The sequence below is a fragment of the Melospiza georgiana genome, chromosome 1, assembly GCF_028018845.1.
Source record: "Melospiza georgiana isolate bMelGeo1 chromosome 1, bMelGeo1.pri, whole genome shotgun sequence".
In the NCBI taxonomy this organism is placed as follows: Eukaryota; Metazoa; Chordata; class Aves; order Passeriformes; family Passerellidae; genus Melospiza; species Melospiza georgiana.
The window spans coordinates 84,063,006-84,088,777 of record NC_080430.1 but is presented as its reverse complement, the minus strand read 5'-3'; the positions used below and the strand labels follow the sequence as shown (position 1 = coordinate 84,088,777).

General features: G+C 36.6%; 1 protein-coding gene across 2 annotated transcripts in view; it reads left to right on the top strand.

Annotated features, from left to right (window-relative positions):
• MTRR (5-methyltetrahydrofolate-homocysteine methyltransferase reductase) overlaps positions 1 to 11,280 on the top strand; it is a 28,717-nt gene extending 17,437 nt beyond the window's left edge. For both annotated transcript variants that reach the window (XM_058024901.1, XM_058024890.1), the window contains 9 exons: positions 228 to 381; positions 1,148 to 1,236; positions 2,894 to 3,074; positions 4,422 to 4,464; positions 4,914 to 5,100; positions 7,382 to 7,500; positions 8,951 to 9,043; positions 9,131 to 9,310; positions 10,269 to 11,280. In XM_058024901.1, the coding sequence (XP_057880884.1) occupies positions 228 to 381; positions 1,148 to 1,236; positions 2,894 to 3,074; positions 4,422 to 4,464; positions 4,914 to 5,100; positions 7,382 to 7,500; positions 8,951 to 9,043; positions 9,131 to 9,310; positions 10,269 to 10,413 (1,191 nt within the window). In that variant the 3' untranslated portion in view covers positions 10,414 to 11,280. The remainder of the gene's footprint in view (positions 1 to 227; positions 382 to 1,147; positions 1,237 to 2,893; positions 3,075 to 4,421; positions 4,465 to 4,913; positions 5,101 to 7,381; positions 7,501 to 8,950; positions 9,044 to 9,130; positions 9,311 to 10,268) is intronic.
• The last annotated feature ends 14,492 nt before the right edge of the window (positions 11,281 to 25,772 follow it).

Here is a 25,772-nt window from a genome sequence, read left to right as displayed (position 1 = left end):
CCAAATATTTAAACCAGATAACGAAAGACTTTTTCTAATTAGTAAGGTTAAGCCTGAAAAGAAAACATGACTACTTCATTTCTGATGTGCTCAAAACAGCAAAGTGTTAGTACAGAGTAAAAATATTTGACTTAATGTGAGCACAATAGTAGGAAGGTTGTTGTCAGGAATGGAAATGCCTTGGTTTGTAGTAAGATTTAATAGAAATGTTTCATGTTTTAAAACAGGATACAGCTTTTGAGTACCAGCCTGGAGATGCCTTCTGTGTAATGTGTCCCAACAATGTCAGTGAAGTGGAAAAGCTTCTTCACATTTTGGGGCTTTCTGAAAAAGGAGACAACTTTGTTGGTGTAAAAGTTAAGCAGGGCACTAAAAAGAAAGGTATGGCGTAATGCACTGGTCATGGAACAGCACTCCTTTCTGTGTTGGTAGGAGTTGGTGTGCATACTTTCGAATATTTTTACTGTGTGTGTGGGAGCACAACTGTCTTTTATGGAGGCATGTTGGAACTCACAGTGATGTGTTAAAAAAGAGGATGCATAAGAATGCTGCTGCTGGTTTTACTGTAGCTGAGCTCTTGACTGGGAGCTGCAGCCTGGCATTGGCATCCATCCATCTCATTCTTACTCTGTGCTCCTTCATGTTTGTGGAGATAAGGCTTTAATCACATAACCTTCCAATCCCTTACTTGAAAGTAAAATCTCCTTGCACAACACAGCATGTCAATCTGTTTTACATCCTAAGAGGGCTGCACTCCTCAAGGACAAGCCTTAATGCTGTTGCAAAAGTGCCTTTTAATGGACTTGTAGGTCTGTGGATGTGTTCTGCTGAGTCTTATGACGTCATATTTCAGAAGGAGTGGCATCAGATTCACTGTGTAGTGCTGGCTGGACCTGTGTGAATTACTCCTGTCTTGTATTGCATTTGGGGTCTTAATGGTGCTGCTGAGTTGTGTCTTTATTTTTCACAGGGTGGTGGAGGGCTCTTTGTTGTTCTGGTTTATAGGTAAATCAGTTCTCACCGTAAGATTCCCTGCACTTTTGAGGGCTGCACAAGTTGTCCATTAAGTATGAGATGTGTGATGCCACTTCTGTATATTAATAGATGCGCATTTTACTTTTTGTTTTTTGTTCTTCCCCTGAACCAGGAGCAGTTCGTCCACAACACATCCCTGAAAGAAGTACTCTCAAATTCATTCTAACTTGGTGTCTGGAAATAAGAGCAATTCCCAAAAAGGTGCTTATGTGTTTTTTCTTCTAAAGACAAATCAGTCATTCTATGCTATATGGTCTCTTACAGATCTGTCCTTGCTTTGTGTGTAGTTATGGTATCTCTTGGTGAATAAGGATTGTCAGTTTGTATGCTACTTTTTGTACTTTACTCTGAGAAAAGTCACTTCTGGTAGTTTATCTGGCAGACATTCCTGTTCTGCAGTATCTTGATTCATGACTAGTCTGGAAGAAAGTAGAAAAGTATTAGATGACTCAGTGCCAGATAACTGGGAAGGCTGACTGAACCTAGCCCCATAGTCCTTTTAAAGTAAACACTTTTTTTAATCAGAGGGAGCCACATCTGTCAAGTTCTGTTGCTAAAATACACATTTCTGTATGCAAATGTACCACAGTGTCCTTTACAATAGTTCAGTTAGTCAAAGCATGGTGCTGGTAACCCTGTGTGGGCCATTCACTTAAGAGCTGAAGTTGATGATCCCTTCCAACTCACAATGTTGTGTGAAATTTTAAAGCTTTTCTTTAACATTTCAGTAACATAGCAGAATTCAAAAGAAGATTTTTGCTTTTTAGTATTTGTTCTCACATGTATGTATTATTTTCCTTTCATTTTGTGCATGTAAAAAAAAAAATCAAAGCTTCTAACTGAAAATGCGTCTGTATTTCTGGTATTGTCAAAACATATTTTAAAGATAACTTTATGTGAAAGATGAAGCTAAATGACTGTGTGGTCAGGTCTCTGAGGGAAATCAGTTTTTGGGAGGACCTTTTTACTCAATTTAGTGGATTTTGCAGCAGAAGGGAATATTCCTTTTGTTCCAACCTTTTCAAAACCACATTTAATATTTTTGAAAATTTGTCTCAGCAATAAGAGTAGGCAGAGAGTACTGGCTGGGGAATATCACTGAAGCCAGTTTTTATAACCTGTCTGCTGTATTAAGTCTTCAGCCTGAAATGTGCTTTATGTGACTCCATACTCAAAACTATTGTCTGGAAGCTCTGTGGTTGAGCACACATTATTTTTCAAGTATTCCTTTGTGTAGAATGTGTCATCTGATTGCATTTGGTGTTTTCTATCACTTTTCTTTTATGCACTGTGTCTATTTCCATCTTTCTTTTTTGAAAAAAAAAAACTTGTAACTACTTATATCTGATCTTCACTTTATCTTACAATGCTCAATTTAGCTTCCCTTTAAGTAAAGTTTACCAGTGTAGGCATAAGGTATAGAATAAAACACCACAAAATGTTGACATGACTCATTTAATCCCATGCTTTATTTATAGTCATACCTCTTCTAAGATTTTTGTTACTCATTACCTGGCCTCTGTACCCTAGCAAATGGTGTTTTGTCTTGAATTGTGTTATGGAGCTGCCTAACTAAAGTGTAAATAGGGGCAATAAGAACACCTTTCAAAAATCTGAAATTTTGGGGGAAATGGCTTGTGCCTGTTTTTTTGTCTCTTCCTTGGTCAGGCTAAGTAGGACTTCCTGATGTGCCAACTTGTTGTTGACATTAGAAGAGCAATAAAAAAAAAATTGATAAAGTGTATTATCTATTAATCTAATTCGTGTCCCCAGGCAACCCAAGTTTTTCCTAGTTTTGTGATCATTTTCCCAAATTGACAAGTTTTTTACCCTTCACTCTTTCCTTTCTTCCCTACAGGCATTTTTGCGAGCTCTTGTGGAATGTACCAGTGATGCGGGAGAAAAACGGAGGCTTCAAGAGCTTTGCAGCAGACAAGGAGCCTCTGATTATACTCACTTTATTAGAGATTCTAATGTTTGCCTCCTGGATTTACTTCATGCTTTTCCAAGCTGCAAGCCTTCTCTTAGCCTGTTAATTGGTAAAAGACTGGTTTAGATTTAATTAGATTTGGTTTCTGAAAATGCATCAGGCTAAATGTTCAATTTTCCAAGAAAGGGGAGTAGCTGTTCAGTTAACTGCTTTAGGAATATAGTTTCTATGGTGATCAAGCTGAAACTCTTGTTGAGGAGCAAAGCTCTGTTTTATGGTTCATAGTCTTTGGCTTTCTTTCTGCAAACACTCAGCTTTGTACCAATGCTTTGACTCTGCATTACTCCTGTACATAAAAAGTAAGCATAAGATGCTTGCAGGATTAGGGTCTTTATGAATTAGTTCATCAATTGCTTACAATTATAAAATACTTATTTTTACAATTCCTAATTTCTCTGCCTACATGGTCTTTTCTTGCACTTTTACCTGTTAAAACAGAATGCTCTTCCTAGTATATCTGTGTTTATGCTATGTCTAACACACTCTCAGGGTTCCTGATATAAAATACTGAAAGGATGGGACTACACCTGTAACCATGTCAAATACATCTGAAATTGCTGGCAGTTATTTTTCAAATTAAAATCCAGAGTTTCTTGGTATGTTTCATAACAGGAGTCAAAGAAATTGCTTTCTGTGTTCTTGCAGTCATTTTGTCCACTTTTACCCAAAATTACTGAAAGGGTTTAGTGGCTTGTTTAAGTAATTTCACTGCACTACCTTTTCTTAACTCCACCTAGCAACTATCTTATGTAGAGCACCTTTAAAATATGTCAGGGTGTGCATATACTGACAAAAAGAGTATTTCTGCTTTTGTACATATGTAGACATAAATGTATGTGTGATATATGTAGGGGGTTGCATGTTCAAAAAAATGCCCTGTGAACTCCTGCATCTTGTTTTTTCAGCTGAGATTTCTAAACTTTGCATAGGTAATCACTGTTTTGAAACTGAGCTGGCACATCTGCTTCTTCTAGGACATTATATTATATATAGGAAACATTCAATAAAGCAGTTTCTATTGTGAGGGCTTTTGAGCTCATAGAGGAAAGGTGGGGAAAATTAAATTTCAAGCTTCACCTCATTTGAGGTGGAGTAATTGGCAGCTCTTCTGTACACCTTACAGTCACTTTTGTTTGACCAAGAAGCCCATAAATTAAGTGTTATGGTTTCATTGTATAGGATCTCTAATTGATGTTCCACAAAGTCTAAAACCCATTCAAAATAGAGTTCAGGTCTTAATTGCTTGTTTCTGAACCACAAACTCTGAATGTTACTAGAGTAAAATTGCAGTTAAATTAAAATACCTTGTAATCTGTTGTAGTGTAAACACTCATTATACGATATCTTCATTGGGGTGAATCAAATAAGTGATACTTTTTTTTTTTCTATTCTTCAGAACATCTTCCTAAATTACAAGCCAGATCCTACTCTGCCTCAAGGTAATGAATTTGATGCAATTCAATACAATTCAAATTGTATCTTCTTAGTTTTTTAGGTATGGGGTTTTTCTCAGATATGTTTGTGTATGTTAGAATCTGAGGAAGAAGGAGAGGAGTAAAGGAGAAAATGTAGTTGTGACCCTGTTGGAAAAAACATTGACTATTTCAAAGAATATTGTTTTAAGTGTGTGGCAAGACTTTGGTAAAGCTCTCAGGAACAAGGTCACACACAGGTAAATCCGGTAGGAGTTTGGATTCCTTTCTGTAGACACTGGCCTTTGAGTTCAGCCTTAAAACAATTTCTAACTAAATATAAATATTATGCAGTTAGCTGAACATTGAGCATCTTGATTCGATTGAAATAGTTTGGGCTACAAATGGACCTGCTGCAAGATTCTACAGCTGTTTCTCAGGTTTTAGGTAGGTTTTTAATATTTTTGTCTTTGCAGTTCAGACTTATATCAGCCAGGAAGGCTGTGCTTTGTATTTAATGTTGTGGAGTTCCCTGTCGGTCCCTCTAGACCCGTCTCACGGAAAGGAGTTTGTACAGGGTGGCTTGCTGAGTTAGTTGCACCTCTACTGCACCCCAGTAAAAACTCTCAGGGTACAAAAGGAGAAAGCTCTTCAATTGAAAAGGTATGAATATTAGCTCTGAAGTCATTAACTGTTAAATCTATGCATATCTGAAAAAACTGCAGGTTTCTTTGTTCACTGTTGTGATGTAGTGCATGTGGTTTGGCAGCATAAACATTAATTTTGCAGTTCTAGTGTACTTCTGTATAACATGTCCAGAACTTGATTCTTAAACACTAAAGTTAAATTTTACTTATCTATGCATACCTAAGTTGTGCAGTTTCCCATTGCTGAAAGGCCAGAGTTGTTTTCCACCCCTCTGTAGCTCTAAGTGTATCTCGAAGGACGTTTTCGTTGACTAAACTACCACTGTGTAATTAAATGGTCATGACTGTTTGCATCACAAGAGTGAGGCACTTGGATATTTCCAGGAAGCAGTGGCAGGTAATAGGGGAGAAACTGTAAAACTCACATTTCTTGTCAGGTCTTCCAGAGTTGGCAAAGGCCAAGTTATTGACTATGACACAGGGGACAGTCCTCTGTGTTTTTTTCTGGCATGTATCAGTGATTGTTTGGCACAGTTGATATTACTGGGAGAAGGTACTTCTTTATTTTTTTTCCCCCTCATTTCATTTTGTGGCAGAGATTCTATGTAATTAATCCATCTCAAAGTCACTAGGTCTAAGCTAATTATTAAAAAATAGGAATTCTACTATATAATTGATATGTGTGATATACATGTCTTTTCTCTAAAAGAACTACTGGCAGCCTAATCTATATTTGATTATGAAAAATGGAAACAAGAATAGAATTTGGTTGAAAGAAAACTGTGCCAATAATTCAAGGTGTCAGTCAGACAAAATGGGGGAAAACAACATACAAGTTATCTTCACTTTTTAGAGCTAATGCAAAGATTAATATGTGCATCATATATCTTATTCCAGTGTTCATGTGTGCTCTTTATTTAAAATTTAATTGATTTTAAATTAATTAAAGATCAAACAAGAAAAAGAGGTGGATAAAAAGAAAAAAAAGATTATTACAAAATGAGTCTGGATAAAGTTTAGAAACTATTTATTCTCCTGCACTAGTTAGAATTCAGCATAGATAAATGGGCAGCAATGTACATAGATTGCAGAAATATATGGGATAAGAACACAAAACAGATGAGTGTGATCTTATGCAAAAATATGTTAGATTAATTGAATACACTTTAGAGTACAAATGTGTTTACCATTTGCAGTCTGTTTTGAAAGAATGACCAGTTTGGAATCATTAATAGGGTAAATATCCTCCTAACTCAAGTGTGGTGTGAAGTGTATGTATATAATGTATCATTCCCCACCAGCAAGAATTATTCTATTTTTTTATCATCATGAAACTAGGAAAATAATGCTCTTTAACATTGTTATATCTGTAGTGAATTAAAGTATAAAAAAATTAGCACTGCTAAACCTTTCAGATTTACACAACAAAGTTTAAATAACTTGGTCTACTGCCTTTCTCCTTCGTTAAACTTGAAAGTAAATTCAAATCCTTTCATAATTAATGTGCAAAACAAATTAGATATTTACTTATTACTTTAATGTATGAAGCTCTGCTATGACTGCTGCTGAGTCTTGAATAATCTCTTGGAATTAAAAACAGTAATCTCTTGTTTTCTATAGGTTTTTTTGGCTGTGTCTCAGAGGATAGCTATTGGAGCTCATATGAAAATATGACTTCCTTTCTGACACAGATATGAAAATTAGAATTACTGTTTATCACTAGGATTATATAAAACATTTTCCAAAATCTTAGAGCTGTTATGTGCCTCCCCTCACCCATATCCACTTTTGGAAATCATGTCAAACTTTTATGAAAATTAAGAAAGCAGGCTCTTTACCAGCAGGCTTCAATTCGCTATAAACAAATCCTGACCTCCCACAATGTGAAAAAAGGTTGAGTTGCCTTTGATAGCAATAAACTAGCTTTACTTCTCTTTGAATGCCAAAAGCAAACTTTCTGTGCCTTCTGTAACAGTATTCCCCAAATTTGTGGTGCAGTCAGTTTTCATATTCAACAACTCATTTCTGTGTGGTTTATCCCTGTTTTCCTCCAGATGGATTAATAGGTTTGTAAATATGGTGTGGTTTTGTTGTTTGGCTTTTTTTTCCTCCAGAGACTTCTCTGAGATTTTATGCTAAATGTCTGTGTGGCATTAAAGATGAACTCTGAAGCTCAGGATTTAGAAGAGTGTGTGGGTACATATGCTGTGTAAATATCCTGAAGGTTCTAAAAATGTCATGGTGTTTTTAAGGCTTAAGAATACCCTTCAATTATATTTTACCTGATTTTATTTTAGATCTCTATTTTTCCTCGTCCAAACAATGCATTCCACTTACCTGCAGACCCATCTGTGCCATTCATTATGGTTGGTCCAGGAACAGGAATTGCACCATTTATTGGTTTCCTACAACATAGGTATGTACCAAGTTCTTATCTGGAGAGCAGCCTTTTTATGTTGAGGAGAGATACAGCCTGAGAGTTTAAATGCAGTTAATTTTTTTCCTTTATGTAATGGTGATATGCTGATTATAAGCAGTCTTAGTAATTTTAAACAAGCATTTTTCATGTATTTATTTGTTTTTCAAATTAAATTTTCTTCTGACTGTATTTACTATTCATAGTAGATATATGAGAAGTTGGGTGAATTGCAGAAATAGTAATAAGAAATTAAATCCTTTATCTCTTTGTGCTGCTGGGGGAAGGCCTGTAAGAGTATGATAGTTTTTTATAATGTGTTGATTGGCTTAAGTTTGTTATTCAATCCACTTCCTTGAGAAATGGCATCCATATTAGAAGGCATGGTGAATGTCTGGATTTCTTCCACATTCTCTTGTTTCTGTGTGGTTTACATTTTGGTGTTTTAAGATAAGGAGCTTAACACCAGAACCTTCAACTCAGCAGTAGTCTTGGTGTTTGGGAGTTTGTGTGTGAGAGAAGGTGGATCTCTTTATTTTCTCTCTCCAGTTACAGCAATGTAATTTTGCAAGGCAAAGAGATATTTGTTCAAAAAGTGACAGCACATCACCAAGAATATGTAAAACCTTGATCATTCTGAGGAAAAGAACAGTAGGAGTGAAGTATTTGGGTGGGAAATGATTCTAAGTTTTGAAGGTAACCAGCACATATTCCAATGTTACTCATTAGTTCCAGCAAGGTAGTGGAGTTTCTTGGGTCCTATAGCAATTTTCAAAACATCTTATTTGAGAGAAAAGTGCAATTTTGACATGGTGTTTCTAAATTCATGCTTTGCTTTAGCCAAATCATTGTGTGGTCCTTAGTTTGATTCTCAAATGTACCTTTACCTCTCAAAAGTATTTTGCATTTTATTTTAAAGTATAAATGAAATGTCTCTCTCTTGGTGTAACTAGAAAATGGTAGCTAAAACTCCTTTAAAATCACGCTTCCAGCATTATTTCAAGAAAATGAAATAATTTTTCTGATGATGTGATAGTTAATCATTGTTAGTCATAATACGTAGCAGGTATCTACAGCTAAATGGAAAGCCTTCTAAAACTGCTGAGTTTCCCCAGGTGGTTTTGCATAGCTTCTAATGAAGGATAAAAGGCAGTGATTACCTAGGTAGTGAATCAGTCAGGATTATTTTGTGAGATGTTTGGCTATGTCAGTCTTGACTATTCCAATATCAAACTGTGGCAAAAAAAAAAAAAAGAACAAAAGATTGATCTTGAGCTAGTCTGAAAGTGAGTAGTCAAGAAAATCAAATGAGGGTTTGACTTTGATTTACCTAAATCGTTTTACGTTTCTGCCAGTCCAGAGGTTTGTTAAAATATTACAATTAAAAACTAGATTATATATATTTCAGATTCTGCACTTGATAAAGAAGGATTTTTTTTTTTTTCTTTAGGCAAAAGCTCAGAGAGCAACATACAGACTGGGAATTTGGAGAAACGTGGCTGTTCTTTGGTTGTCGGCATCAGGATCGAGACTATTTGTTCAAGCAAGTTCACCATTTAACATCTCTTTTGTATTCATGAGGGAATGCTCATCTCTGAGCCATTGCTAACAGGTTTTTATTACCTTTCAGAGATGAGCTCCAGTGTTTTCTTAAAAATGGAACCTTAACTCACCTTAAGGTTTGTTTCTCAAGAGACTCTTCAGCTGCAGAAGTGGCCCCACCTAAATATGTGCAAGATGTCCTTAGGCTTTGTGCTAAGGAAGTTGCCAGAGTTCTGCTGAAGGAGAGAGGTTACTTCTATATATGTGGGTGAGTAGAGTGGAAATAGACTGTTCAGAAAGAGAGTAGCAGAAGTTTGGGGCTTTGGAAAGGCTTAGAGCTGTCTGAAAGAAAGGACCAATATGATGCTGAAAGAGCCTTCCTGGAGAGCTGGACTGTCCACTGTTTTCCAGTATAATCTTGAAATGCAGCTTGCGACCACACAGTTCCACTGATTGTTTTAGTTGCTTATTATTGATTTTCCTTTTTTTGTTCAGTACTCAATTAAATTATACAGATTTCAAGACAGTTGGTTTCTCTTTAGAAAATTATATATGGGAATAGATGTGATGAGAAACCGCTCATCTGTGGGACAATAGCAGTCTTCTGTGTTCCAGGTTTAGGTGCTCCAGAATGCTAAAGCTCTGTCACAGTAACAAATTTTACAGTGGGAGGTTTTGTTTGTGGATGCTAACTTACCTGGAGGTCCAAGGTTTTTAGAAAGTTTGTTGATAAATGGACTAACTGTTTGAATATAGGGCCCAATGTTAATGTGTTCTTCTGCAGATGTAAATGTCAGCTATTTGTATTGAAAATAACATTATTAATAAATGAGGGGTGTGGTACCAATTTTTAATTTGGTTTTTTTTCTTCAATATTTGAACTCTGTAGTGATATAGGAATCAAAGCTCATTCAGCAGGTTCAGTTCTTCCTTAGAAAGAAACCAGTTATTCTCTGCCAGCTCAACTAGGGTTGCAAGGCTTTTTTTTTTTTTCTTAGGAATTACAACATGCTGAAAACTATGTTGTGTTTGATTGAGAGAAACCCTAGTTAATGTCAATGCTCAGCTACAGGAAAAGTCTGAGAATCATGCTGTACAATATAAAAGCTCTTTTTTTGTTGGGGATTTTTTTAATGATTCTTTCCTCTGTTGTCCTGCCTCTGAAGCTATTGATAAATGGAAAAGTACACTATCACACTTTTCTTCCTCTATTTTTTATTTTTCAGAGATAAGAAGCACATGGCTGATGATGTAAGTGATGCTGTAGTAGACATTTTGAGCACGGAAATGGAAGCTGACAAATTGGAAGCAATGAAGAGGTTGGCCATGCTTCGAGAAGCAAAACGATATTTGCAGGATGTTTGGAGCTAAATGTTGAGCTTTCCCTTTATCTTTGTAATACAAAATACTTCCTTTTACACATCTGTTTGTGACTAAAAATTGCTGCCAAAAGTTCTGTCAGTAGTCGCACAAAGGTTAACTTTCTCTATTGACCTTTCCAACAGAACATGAAACCTTTTAAATGACAACAAACCAGGCTGGCCTTTGAAGTGTATGGTTTTTCAGAGATGTTTCATAATGGACTGTCTTCAGTGCCTTGATTTTTCATCTTAAGATTGGGTTCCTGTATAAACTAAAAACTTCTGCACTTGTACAAGCATAACTAACTGTATGTTCACATTACATCATGTATCTTTTCCTATAATATATACATAAAGATGGTACAGAATAAATATGTTGCACAATGATCTGTGAATCATGAAATACATTACTGGCTTGCCAATATTTACTTGAACACTTCCTAGATACTTCCTGAGACTGCTTGTATATTTTCTTCTTGCACAATAAATGCCAAAAGGAATGAATGTCTAGGGTATTCCACAGAGAGGTTACTGAAAAATTTCATCTCCAAAGCTCTCTTAAATAATTAGCTTTTCCATCACATAATTACATCATGTCTAAAAATTTGCAACACACCATTTTAATGCTTATTAGATCTTCCTGTATAATTCTTTTGAAATTGTTTTCGTTCCTGTCTCTGAAACATTTGTGGTTTAATTTATGTGCAAACTCACCAGTTGTGTTGAATTTGGTTAATTAAATAATATTGCTTGGTAAATACTTTCTCAAATTACTAAATTAATCTTCTGAAATTGAAGACATAGAAAATATGGTGTTTTGAAAGTAGTTGCCCTTATGTATGGCCACCCACTGCAAAATAAAGTGGCTGAAAGCAAATTACTGAAGTGTGTGGTTGTCTTTCTAACAAGAGACATTGGGAGAACAAATAGGTGGAAAAGTAAAACTAAGTCATTCAGGCTTCTCTTCAGAGCCCTGCTCTCTTCCCTCTGCTTTTTCTGACTTCTAAACATCCATGTTTTCTCCTCGATTCCAAGTCATGCTTAGACCTTTAAAGATAAACACAAAGTGTGAGTAAATGTTTTAGGCAAATCATTATGTATTTCCTGGGAGGAATTGGTGTTTTGTTTTGACTTACACATAATCAGAACCACATCACTTGCTGCAACTTTCATTGTTTTCTAGTTATTATTAGTTAACTGGTAGGTAAATTTTTTAAAAAATTGAAAAATTAGAATGATCAGTTAGATTAAAACCATGTGTTTAAAGAAGAAACATTCCAGTGAAGTTCCTGGAAGTAAGATTATGATATAACCTGTGCAATGATTATTTTAGTAACTCTGGAAGATACCAACTAAACTTTTGTGCAATAGGTCTTCAGCAGAGTGGTTATGTCAATCTCTGTCATGTAATCTCTACAGAAAAAACTTCATAGAGAGAGGTGGCTTACAGTAATTGCAAGCTGCATTTTTTAATCTTTAGCACATAAAAAAGAACAGAAGTGCTTCTTTTTCAAAAGTAATTTTAAACTCATGGAAATGATGAACACAATGCAATTGCAACATTTTGCATCAGTGAATCAGCTTTACATATTTTTGAAAACTATTAATGAAAGAAAAATCTACTAACTTTAGAATAATAAAGATAAATCTTTAACCACCTTCTGTTGGCTGGGGCTTGTTTAGAAAAAACACTTACTATATCATGTACATTCTCAGGGTTTTCTGTTTCCACTCGAAAGTGCTTGGAGATTACAGAAAAAGCAATGATTTCCTGACTGCTAGCTTCAGCTTTCCCCATATCTCTTGCAGGTATTCATTTTCAGACTTACATCCCACAATCCATTTGGGTAATATTGCAGGTCACTGCATGGCACCCTTTGGGATATTGACAGCTGAGTGTCCTTTTCTGGCTGTGTGCGTTGCATTTGACAGATGTACAGTTGGTGTCTGCGCATTTCTCCTCTCCTTTATCAATCCTCAGCAAAATTAAAACATTTAGATGATATAGGGGTAAATCCTAAGCTTTATTAGGATACCTTAGAACCACAAAAAATTGTTGCAGGTTATTATTAAATTTGTAACTGCATGGTGCAAAGCCCAAAGCTCAAATAACTCCAGCAAACATCACTGTGTGTTACCTGAGGAGGAAGTTTCTTTCAGCAACACTGAACGAGGAGGACCTCTGAGATACAGGAATCATCCAGGAGATGGAAAAGGCTTGCAGTAAAAGCTGTGTTTTTCTTAATTGCATTGTGTTTCTCTGTAATTAGATAATGCTGATTTATGACTGTATCTTTTAGAAGAGCATACGGGGTGGGTTTTATTAACTTTTCTAAACTTAAGGAGGGTATTTTTTTAAACATGTTTAATTTTCTTCTACTAGAGAAATACCACATATCTGCTTTTCCTCAAAATTACAGAATTTGTTGCAGAGTAACTTTGTTATTTAAAAGAAATAGTGAAGATTATGTGCAGTTACATTAAGGAGGTTTGCAATTTTAATGCTGCTAACAAGGACTAGTGGTTGTGCTAAAGCTGCTGTCCCAGAGCATTGCTTATGGCCGATTTTCTCAGTAGTTTCTTAATGCTATTCTGAATTTGTGAAACAGAGTCGACGTTGAAATTTCTCTTTTAAACTACAGTTTTTAAAAGAGGGTTGACTTACCAAATTATTAAGGTCATGCCAAATTTTGTCAGTTTGCTGCTTCTAAACTAAAGCTGACTTTCCTGCACCTGGAAGCAATAGTAGTACTGGCATGTTTATTGCCCCTCTTTTTCCTTTCCTTTTCCTTCCCTCTTCTCTCATATCTTTTCAGGAAATCTAGCATATTGGCAGAAATAGAGTGACTAGGATTTTTTAGCGGTGTATGAAGATACTGAGTATCTTGAGAAGTTTCTTTTGGAAAATTACAAGGCCAGATGAAAGAAATGCCAGAATCACATAACATCACTTGTGTGTCCATTTTAAGGGTTGAGCTTACTGAATGGCACCTTAGATATTGAACAGCACAGGGGTGAGGGGTTGGAGAGAGGTTATTGGGAGTAAAAGTACAGGTTGATTTGGTTTCATAAGCTCTTGGAGTAAGGAGGGGGCTGTGTTGCAAAGAATAGTTTGTTGGCAATTTCAAAATAGGGAAGTAACTTGTTCCTTTCACCATTTCCAGTTATCAGCAACCATGATTTGTGATGAATCACAGTGTTTTACACAAAATGAAATGTTTTGTCCTAAGGGGAATTAGATTGCTGAGATGAACATTTTGAGCAGATTCGCAAACACAGCTTTATTTAGTAAAATTGGCTTGTCCTCTGTCAGTACTTGTTCTGCCCAACTTTGTGAGGAGAGCAGAACCAACTGGTGTGCTATGCTTGTTGAATCTGTTTCACACAGAAGCCCTGTCCTGTTTTTCATCAGTCCTGGGGAATGTGTTGTGTATTGCTGTCTGCTTGTTTCCTTTGGAAATAAGGCCCCAAAGCCACAGGTTTTGGCTTAATTGCTCAAATTTTACTTTTGGAACGGGAAATAAGGAATAGGAGTATTAGTTAAAGAGAAAGTAGCTTTTGCTAGTAATATTAGTAGGAATTCTGCTCATAAGTTTCTTTCTATTTTTATATGTTCATGTTTCTCTGTCTAAAAGCCTAAAGTAAAGTAGGAAATGAACAAAGCCTCCCAGCTCAGATCACTGCCTGATACAGATTGGCATATATGAGTATACCAGGGAAAGTTCTTGTCCCAAATTGTATCCCTGAAATAATGGACTTTTAAATGCGTTTTGAAATAACCCTCCAAGCCTATATTTGCTGAAATTTAGTGTTTTGTTTGCATCTAGTTTATCTGAAGATGAGGCCACATATGGGAATGTGTACATTTTAATATGTGTGAACCCACAACTCAGATTTTGTAGCAGAGGCCTTGTGTCTGGTTTCCCCCAGGCCTGATTTTACAAATGACTGCTCATGTGTATATATATATATATATATATATATATATATACACACATATATATATAAACAGAAGTTCTGAAAATTCATGAGCTATTCCTTACTCCTGTGACATCCTTTTTACCCTCCAGTTACTCTCAGTGTAGCTGTACAACTGAACATTAACACATCAGCTGCTGCTTATACTCAGGAACGTGGTGAAGTCATCTCATGTGGTTTTGTTTGTTTCTTTTCTTGGTTTTTTGGCAAGGTGTGTTTTTTGTTGTTTTTATCAACTGCATCCACTGGTAGGTGTTAGCTTCAGATATGTCCTGCTTTTAGGGAGACTCATGGGACAAAATTATTTCTGTCTTCCTTGCCCAACAGAAATGTCCATGTGACGATTTCTTCAGATGAAAGTATCTTCCTCACCCCTTCATTCTTCTATAATTATTTTAATATATATTTCTTATGCTTTTGGATTGTTGGGAGGTCTTTAATAATGCCAAGCAATCATAATTGGTTTTCATTAAAACTTCTCAGAGCATTTACTGGGCAAGTTATGTTGTTCAGTTTTTAATCAACTGGTTAGATCATTACAGTGAAGGTGTTGCTATTCCAATATATTCAGTTAAAAAGCCCCTTATTTCTGCTTGTTAGGTATTCTTCAGGTTCCTGCTTGTTCTTTGCCCTCATTCATACTGCTGCACAGGCCAGGAGTTGCATAGAATGCTGCAGTTGGTGGCACTGGTGCAGGTTGATGTAGACTCTTCCATTAACCAGTGTCTCACTGCTCTTAGTTACTATACGGTATTTCATACTCTGAAAATTACAACTTTTTTGAAACCTGCCCTGAATGTAATGCAAATTCTTTTCCAGCAGTAATATTTTATGCAGCCTAATAACAATTACTGTTATTATACAAGGATGTTTTGTCACATAAACCATATGGAAAATGCACACTGCATGTTTTATCTGAATGTTGTGCTGTATCCTTGCTGATGCTGCTTCCCAGATGATAATAATTCTGTGCTGTTGAGGATGGAAATATTTTGTCAGGCTCCATGCTTTGCTAAAGTAGTGTCCATAGCAGATAGCATATCAGATGCCTACATCTGAAGACTTCGTGCTTTTTAAAACCTTGGTCAACACCATGCCAGAGATAATTTTAAATGTATCTGACTCAAAAATGACCTGTTTAAATAGACAAATTCAGCTGCAGGTCTAGGTAGTGATGAATTGTACTAAATTGGCCTATTTGGTCCATTATTCTGCAGCTGAGCTTTTAAAAAGAAGAATAGAAGAACACTTACAGCAGCAGATATGAGATGAGCTGCTTGTAACCCAGCTTTGAGTTTTATGGCTCCCACAAAGCCATATGCTTGCAGCTTTTACTTTCTATAATGTAAAAATTGATGTTCTCATTGCATATTTATACATTTAGCAGTTTGGTATGTTGATGGCTTTGCCCAACCAATTTATTAGTGTCTCAGTTTCACTGGATGTCCTTTGTGTAAAAGGGACTTTTTTATTTTCTTTTCTGAGTAGTTCTGTCATTCTGCATCTTAACCTGACATCTTCAGATTTATCCCTGGTCCTCAAATGGAAAAAATTTATGTCTCCAGCTGTGGATCGATTTAATTCAATTATGTATCATCTGAGTTGGGAAGACCAGCTCTGAATCCAGTACTCCAGTTTCAGACATGACAGTGATTATATAATAAATAGCAACAATATTTTCAATATAATTTTATATTCTTTTATGGGTTTTGGAGTGTCATGGAGGAGTGAAAATGGGAGAATCACTGCATGCCTGCTAGTGATTATAGGAAGAATATAACATCACTGAAAGTTACTATCTAGAAGCTCTGGTCAGTTATAATAAATAAGAGATGAATCTACATTAGCAGAATATGAAAAATTAATTTGTTGAAATTGGGATATTTGATAACAATGGTTTAATATAAGAGCTATAGATAATTTTAATTAATTTTGTGTCTGTTCTCTAGATGAAGACAGTGTAAATATAAAAATCTGCTCTGTATTATTAGAGTTGCCTCACATAAAGAAATCAAAATGCTTTTGAATTGATGGAAAAAACAGTGTATCAATTTGTTTAGTCTGAAAACCCTATTCAAATATATTTCATTTTGAAAGAATCAGACTTTTATAGAAATGCAAATTACAGTCTTGAAAAGTTGATTCAGCACCACTACAAATTGCATTCACTTTCATTAGCATTTGAATAAATGCTTCTCTTGTGGTGGAAAAGGTTTGTCACATTGACAAAGCACTCCAAGCCAATTGTGCTTATTAAAAAAGGAGGTTCTACTGTTGGTTTGAAAACAGCAGTTTTGTAGAGCTCCATCAGTCTGGAATATTCATTTCTAATCTGCTTTTAACTTGATTGCATGGATGATTGATTAGGTTTCCTTATTTTTTTGTAATGCATTGTATGGTAACTTGCTGGAACATCATCAGGGCTGCTTCCAATACTCCTCAATGTTTTCAGTTTTTTGAATGTTGTGAGAAAATGGTGTCACTTGCCCTGGATTTATTAACATCAAACCAGACTGAAGCAGAATTATGGGGCTGTAACTAGTCAGCATTTTTGTTTGGAGGCAGATGTTGAAATAGGCACTTCTGTGTGCAGCTGTACATCCCCTGTGTCTGTAAAAACTCCTCTGTTTTCCAGATAAATGCCAGCTCCCTCCTTGTGATTCTTACAGGTCACTACTTTGAGACTAAGATAATACTGCACTCTCTTCCTTATGGTGGGAGCAGGTTCCTGTAGACAAACCAGTCTTTATGCCACCACCTTTTTGTGTTCTGCAAGGATGAGAAAGGGGCAGTATGTGAGCTCCAAAACTACAGTCAAGCATCAGCTTGTGGCATTTGTAAGACACTGGTTTAAAGGCAGAATCTCTTTCCCTTTTTTCATGTTACAGTTCCAAAGCTTGTTAGGAAGGGGTGGTTTTGCAATGGACACCCCAGAGGCACAGCTTAATGGTAGTAAATTTTTTATATTTTCTTTGACTAAAACAGCTAGAGAAAACACAAATAGGAGGGGGAAAGATGAACACTGTCATGTTTCTAAATAAATTTTTGGATGCCCAAGAATTTCACACACATTAGTTTTTAAAATATCTGTTCCTATGAGAAGCAGAACATACTGATATTTCTTTAAGCTATTTTTGAAAAATTCCCAAACAGAAAGGTAATTCCTAAGTTGAAATGGCTATATTTATCTACCCATGGGCAAGTTTGTTAAGGCTCTTACAAATTTGCACACAGAGAGTATTGCATTTTAAGGTAAATGTAAACATTTTTCATGCTTGTAAAACTTCCTAACAAAGTCCATTCAGAACTTTCATTGCCTATAGGCCATAGGAATAATAATTCTTTCAGCAGTTTGTAGTTGTTTCGCTTTTTCTTTTTTTAATGGGGTGTGTAAAACATCTTTTTTGTCTTTGTAGACATGCATGTATATATCCAAGTATAAAAAATAAATATAAATATATATATATATCTTCAAATATAAATATATATCTTTTATATATGCATTGCCAAGATCTGCATACATTTTTTGTCTTTGCTTTACAGATAAGATATATTTTGAAATGCCTGTCTGGATAACAGTGTCCTTCAGTTTACACAGCTATATATACTAACAAAATATATGCAAACTTTAATTCAGAAATGGTCAAATGAATGCTTCCAAGAAAAAATAGCTTCCAGGTAGTTTCCTCTATGTATTGGTATCAAAAGAATATAGGATTTATTTTTTTTTCAGAGAAAAAGAAACTTATGAATGCACAAATGGTAAATAAAAATGAGGGCATAAATCTGCACACTGCTCTATAGATGTGGTGGAAATATTTATTTCTCTCATTCATTGTTTCTTACAGTGCCTGTAGCATGCTAGAGGCTTTCAAACACATGAAGAAACACAACTGATCTTGTTCTTCTTAATCTCACTAACTATAAAGGCTTTTGTAGAGTTTCATTTAATCAACTGACATTGCTGTCAAAATTTAGGGGAATGAGGGTATCTGGATTCCGTGAGTACATTATTATCCACTGTTTCTATTTATGTATTCAACATGTAGATCGTGAGTCCACTCTAGATTATCTCTGAAAGGTCATGACTACCAGGAGAGATTCCCGAGGGCTGGAGGAAGGAAAATTTCACTTCAGATGAACCTCAAGGAAGATCTGAATAAGGTCAGCTTTGCCCTGTTTCCTGGGAAGGTGATAAGAGAAAATCCTCCTGGAAACCATTTCTAAGAGAAAATTGGTGATCTGGATTAGTCACCATGGATGGTGAGGAAATAGCAGCTGACCAATGTAATAGCCTTCCTGAATCAGGGCAGAGCTGTGGAAATCCTTGGAGCTCAATTGTAATATGGATTTTACCACTGTCCTACTGAAGAAATCGGGTCTAAAGAAATAACAGTGATGTGGCTTGAAAACTGGCTGAACTGTTAGCTCAGCTGGATGCTAAAGTACCCCAGAGGACAATATTGGGTCCAGTCCAGTTTAGCACTCCTTCAATGCCCTGGATGATGGGGCAAGTGCAGGTTCAGCAAGCTGACAGGTGATGGAGAGCTGGGAGTGCAGTGCTGTTTGATAGAGGAGTGTGCTGCCTTTTAGTGGGGGGCTCTGACAGCCTGGAGCACAGAGCCAACAGGAATCTCTCTTGCAAGTGACCTTTGCACGTGTTTGTCTCCAGTTTACATCAGCTAGCACCTCTCATACATGGGGTATAGTTTCACCCAGATAGTTTTAGGTGTGGGCTTCAGACATGGAAAAGATATTCCCGCAGGAAACCTGCAAATGAGGAGTGAGTACTGTGAGTGGTTACCCAAATGAGTGGTTACCCAAAACTTGCACACTGGGGAGTCTGAGATGTTCCTTGGTGCCTCTGCTACCTACAGCATTATGTGATGTCTCTGGTCTCTTGCTTTCCTGACACTTTGTGCCTACACATATTTGGAAGGGATGGTTTGGGGGAGGGGATTTAATGGACCACTGCTGCCATCTATCCAGTAGAACCTTTTCCCTGATGTTTGCTTTCAAAATTACCAATTTGTTTTCTAATAAAACTTCTGTGTTGAAGTTTAATAGTATTTTTCCATTATAAGATTTTCAGCACAGCATCTTAAGCACTGCTATGTGACTACATGTGATTTGTGCTCCTGCTTTGTTTTGGTCCATAGCCAGATTAATCTCCTAAAAGAAAATATTCAAGGCATGGTGTGAACTTCTGCAATTCAGTACATCTGGGGAAGTTCGTCCCCAGCAGAGCTAAATTAAAAATAAACTGGTTGACTGTGAGTCAGGCTGCAAAAAAAGGGTGCATGCAGGCTTCAGAAAGACAAAGTATACATGCCAGCTGGCCTAATAAACCACATTTTGTTTTATACTTTTACCGCTGGGCTTGTGCAAGGAATGATTGCATGGCTGTTTTTTGAGTCATTTATTGAGACTTTGCAGCACTGGAGAATAGTCAGCTTTGATCTGAAAAGAGATCCAGCTAATTGTGAGTTTCAGATGATCACTTATATATCTAAGACATCTGAAGAGAATGGTTGATACTTGCTTGTAACATTGATGTGCAGGGTAGACAATATTTTTTTCTGTTTCATGGCAATAACTCCAATGGCATTATTGAGGTTTGAAATTTCATCTTTCTTTTCTGGCACTTCTGTTGCCATAAAGTGTAAAGCAGCCAGGAGTCAGCAATGGAAAAAACTTTTTCTGTGTATTTCAGAAATAATTGCTATAAAATCCCCATTTTTAATAAAATACTCTATTTGTCTCTTAATTAATTGAATTTTTTTGTTATTGTTTTGTTTGTGTTTGGGGTTTGGTGGTGTGGGTTTTTATTTTTGTTTTTTTTGGGGGGGTTGTTTTTGTTTTTTGTGGGATTTTTTGTGGGTTTTGTTTTTGTTTGGTTTTTTTTTTTTTTGTTTTTTTGTTTGTTTTTTTTTGGGGGGTTTTTTTTTTGTTTCTGAACTCATACTGGGAAATTTATGCAGACTCTGGGTTGTCCTCTGCAGAGGATATGCCCTTCTTTTTAAATGACAGAGCATTCAGAATAAAGAGATGGAGTATTATTGTTTTCTTCAGCACTGATACTGGTAAACTCAAAGTGAATGTGATGGAGATAGCCATGTCATCCTTTGGCTCTGTTTAATTCCAGGTTCAAATAATGCAGTGTCAAGGGAAACAAGAAATACACACACAATATACACACCTCCAGCACCAGGGTGAGGAAGACGACAGGGGAACGTGTGTGCATCCTCTTATCACCACCCATGCAGGGGGGGTGTGTGTGTAAATCATTCCCCAGGCAAGCCAGCAAATAAGCAATCAATGATCAATGTAGCATACACAGATTTTTCTTGCTGTGAATCTGCTCTTGGCATATTCATCAGCGTTTTTTTTTTTTAAGAAAGGAGGAGAAGGATCATTAAAGCAAGTATAATGAGTATTGGTTTTCAGTGTACATGGTTTTCATTCTCAGATTTTTGTCTCCTTGCTGCATGCTAGGGTTGAGAAGATTCCTTGACAGGGTGCCTGTGATTCATTGCCTGGATTGTTCAGAGTAAACACAGTGGCTTTCCTAAGGCACACAGCCCAGTTAATCTCTGCTGGCAAACTGTAGCAGAGGAATACAATGGTGGACTTACTCTCTGAGGATGCAGAGGATGCTTTCACTGCTGTCTGGTGCTGCGGACTCTGCTGTCTTGCAATCAGCTTTAATTTGTGCCTGAAGTTAGATGAAAATTCCACCTAAGTCAGCAATATGGGAAATGTGCTGAACTAACGTGGTCAGTCACCTGCTTTGAAGGATGCATAATTTCTGGCCAGCTTATATTCCTGGTGAGATACTGTTTTGGGGAGTGCTGTGCACGTCTGCCTTCAGTGATTTCTGTGACCTCTTTGGGAGAGGGTGTTCCCATGTCACTACTGAGGATATCAACAGCTTCCTGCACTCCTCAAACACCCTTAACATGTTACACAAACTCAGCATCATTGGTCACTCATTGCCTGGGCCATGGGCAGTTGCCACGCCAGAGAAAACATTTTGGTGGTGTTTAAAATGCCCACCACCCTTAAGGTGGGGATGAAAATGGAAAAAGGCTTCTGGAAATAGCAGCCTGTGTGATGTTAAAAGGAGTTGTCGGATGTTATCTTGTAGAAAGAAAAAAACTAAGCGTAGAAAAGAGAAGAAACTAAGGATAGATTTGCTAGGGGGAAAAATTCTAATTGCTTTAGTGGAAATTGTTACTCTAATTAAAATAAGGCAAAATATGAATATCAGAAGTGAACAGGGATGGAACTTCTGAACAAATAATATTGCCAATGAGCAGAAATTTGTACTTGGGCACAAGCAAGCAGTTCTTATGTCCTAAATCAGATCATGAGTGGGTGGCACAGCACCTCCATAACTTGAGTCTTTTTGTGAAATCACTGGTGAAAAAATTATAATGTTAAGGGTGAAGCATAAAATAAATCCATTGTGTCTTAATTACAGATGACTAAAAATACTATTTGCAATGTGCCATCCTCATTGTGTCATGATGAATAACTATTACTGTGATCCATTGTTGTCTGTGTTCTAGTCTAGGTGATACCTGACATCTAATTTCTGCAAATTTTTACATTCAATCTGTTCTACTTACCTGCCATTAACTTTATACTCCTCTACTCTTTTGTCACAGTTTTATTTTGCCTGAGTGGGTCAGAGAAAGAACACAAGAGCTATAGTTAATTTTTCTCTTCTTATTTCTGTGGTTATATTCTTCTGTGAACATGCCTCAAAAACATCTATATCATACAGAGAGAGAGCAAATAAAGAGATACCCATTGGGATGACCTTTGTAAGCAAAGTTGAAAGTATCATGACACTGTCCAAAAGTAAGTAAAAGATTGCTTTAAAATAAAACAGTAGGAGCAAAAGCAAAATGAGGCTGTCCATTGATTTAAGTTCAGAACCATTTAAGAAGAGCTGCAAATGATTACAAGTCTAGAGACTGTTTAACAAATTTAACCTCAAGCACTTATATTTATCATTTTTGGCTGGTAGAATTAGCTTCATTTCAGAAGCAATGACAGATGGTTTCTTGATTTATGATATATTTCAGCTGAGGCCTGAAATAGCTTAAAACTCTCGTAGCAGAAATCTTATATATTGATCTATGGGAGGTTTGATCTCCAACAGAAGGTAAGGCAAATTCCTCATTTAGCCACTAAGTCACATCTTATAAAGAAAATTAATCAATCTTGATGCTCTTGTTTATTGTTTTTGGGTTTTTTTAAGGAGATATAATCTTTTGTAGAGATACTGCTGCTAATAAGGTGAAAAAAAAATAAAAAAGAAACCCAACCAAAACATCAATGATTTTGAAAATGTTTTAGAGCAGCAACTTATTTTCCAGGACTTGTCTGTTTGGTCCAAATTTAGATTTATGCTTCTTTGTATGGCTTAGTCGTAGAATTTAGCAATGGCCATTTAGCACTGGCAACAATGACTCAGAAGCCAGACAGTGAAAGAGTCTGGGAACTGGAATTCTGGGCTTGTCTGGGAAACTTCTATGAACATTGGTACTTCTGGTACCCAAAAATTAATACATATCAGAAATTCAAAAGATTTTTCAAGTCAACTCAATTATTTGTACTTCAAATTTTCTTGGATGCATTTAGAGGATTGACCATGTCCTTAGCATTTTAGCATTTGAGTTTATTTGGTTTTCTATCACTCTATTTCCTTTCCCACCTACTCTTTCTCGTTGCTTTTGTCTATTAAAATGTTGTAGTATAAACGGTCCCCAAAAGGGCAATAATCAGTATTGATTTTATGATTTATAAAAGTTTGATTGATTTTTTAAAATAAACTTATTCTTTTTATAGATAATTATGATATAAATGGAACTGACTGGGTTTTTTAAATTCAAACACTATTACTATTGGTTAATTAGGAAATTACTTTTTGGTAAACAAATTTCTCTAACACATTTTATATGTTTATAATACTAGGTGAAGTTAGTTAAGAATTGTTTCTTATCCTTTTCTCTTATCTTCTCACAGCCTTTCCCAGTACGATGTTTGGGAGAGTTGTGTGTTTCTGTGGCTAGAGAGCTGCTGCCACATAAAAACATGTGCTAGGTTTGTTTTTTTGTCAAAAACAAACAACAAAGGGGGATTTTAGAAACCTTGCCCACTCAGGTAATAATGCTCTACAGGACATCAAAGAGCATCAGGAATTAACTGGGCATCAAGAAAACTCTAAATCAGTAGCAAAAGGCTGTTCAAAGAAAGCATGGCCATTGCTCAGTAGGGCAGGTGCTCTAGTGCCGTTTGGAACACACTGGGTGCAGATGCTCTGTTGAAGTTTTGCCCCAGTCTTCAGCAGCCATGTCTTCCAGGTCTCTGTCCTTAAAGAGAAGGAGCCACCAACAGTGGATGTAGATCAGATGAGGTCAGGAGTCACCTGAGATCAGTTCATTCAGACCCAGAAGGGTGGACAGGCTGCATGCAAAAGTGCTGAGAGAACTGGCTGGTGTGCATCACACTGCAGATACACTCCCTCATCTTTGATGTACTGAATAGAGTGGGGAAGATCCCCAGGGGCTGAAGGAGAGCAAATGTTCACTGGCTTCATTTCAAACTGAAGAGACAACTAGGGAAGTGACAGACTGATCAAGATCTCTTTTTTCTCTGCAAAAATCATGGAGCGAGTCTCCTTGGAATGCACTTATGAGCAGAAGCTTGGGAAAGCCAGCATGGATTTAACAAAGATATAGCGTGTGAGTTCCTTTTAGAATAACATAACTGAGTTTATCAATCAGGAGGCAGCAGTAGATGTTTTTACCTTAACTGCAGCAAGGCTTTTGGCAGTGCCATCCCCAGTATCTCTGTATCTAATTGTTATGAGTTGACTCTGGTTAGCTGCTTAGCACCCCACAAACCTTCTTCCTCAGAAGGAGTGGAGAGAGAACAGCAAGAGCAAAAGTGAAGAAATTCATCAATCAAGATCAATAATCTCATGTGTCCAGTTTTGGCCCCTTAACTCAGGAATGAATGTTTTAAGAGGATATAATTGGAACTGCTTCATACTTAAGACTCAGCTAAAAAACACCAACCAAACAAAAAAAACCAGCAGGATGTAGGTGACTTTAGATCCCTATCAGGATATTAGTGCATGGAATTGGCCATGATTTTTCTTTCACTATGAGGAAAATGGTTTGCTGAAGAGTGTGGATACACTACTACCTAAACCAAGCATTGTTTCTCCACAGAAGATCTACTGTAGGGAATTCCAAACTACCAAGGAAAATCAACTTTGATACACTTTAGAATGCCTCCTGAGCGCCATTAGATAGCTACAGACTATCTGTATTATGCTTGATATATGCTTGCAGGATTGCACTGAGGCAGAACAACCACACAGGAGACCAGCTGTGAGAACAAAACCACATGTACATGCTGCAAAAAAGGATTTCAATGTTCAAACTTAAGTCTATTTTTCTACATCTATTGCTTCTTAGGTGAGAGACAATAAAAAATGTTGCTTTGGTTTTCTGAATCCTGACAATAAGGATGCACAGCAGGGTGGATAAAACCCATCTTACAAACCGGTAATGTAATTTTCTTTAAATGAGGATGCCAACATGCCTGATTTTTTAAAGTTTTTGTCTTAATCTTTGGGAAACAAAAAGTATGAGGGAAAAATGTAAGGTATGAAATTGAATAAACAACTAATTTCTTGTGTTTTCACTTCTGAGTTTCTGTTAACTTTGCATGAAGACAAGCATCTCTGTTGTGCTGCCCTTGCAGTGGGCACTGCTTGAGGCAAAGCTGGTCAGCACCTGAGTTCAGCTCTCCAGATCACAGGTAACAATAAAAAGACTGAATATTAATTTTGTTGTTGAAGTAAAGTTTCCTCAGATTCTACCCCGGAGAGGTTTCTCCTTTGCCTCCAACAGCATAAAAGCTGTTAATTTTATTACTGCCCCTTAGGGCTGGAATTTGAACCATTCCACTAGCTAAACTGGAAAATGCCAACAGTGAAATACCAGATATTCTGCGTGTTAATCGGCCAATTTATTTTTCTTATTTCAAGAGAAAAAAAGTAATGAACTAAACAGGTTTTCTGATAATTGTAATTCTTTGTTTGGCTGGGGTTTAAGGATGGTATAATTCTTACTTCACATCAGTACCTGCCTGTTAACATTGCTACTCCATGAAGTGCTTGCTCTGGCTCCTAGGTAATAGGAACCGCTTAGGCATAACCACACAGAAATATATATGCAAAAAATCAAACCATTGTGGTGTAGACTCAGTGAGTTGGTATCAAGTTTTGAGGGAGCAGAAGTGTTACTTATTCCATCTTCAGCATGAGATGCTCCAGGAGCTGTGCATTGATTCTCCCCCAGAGTGCCC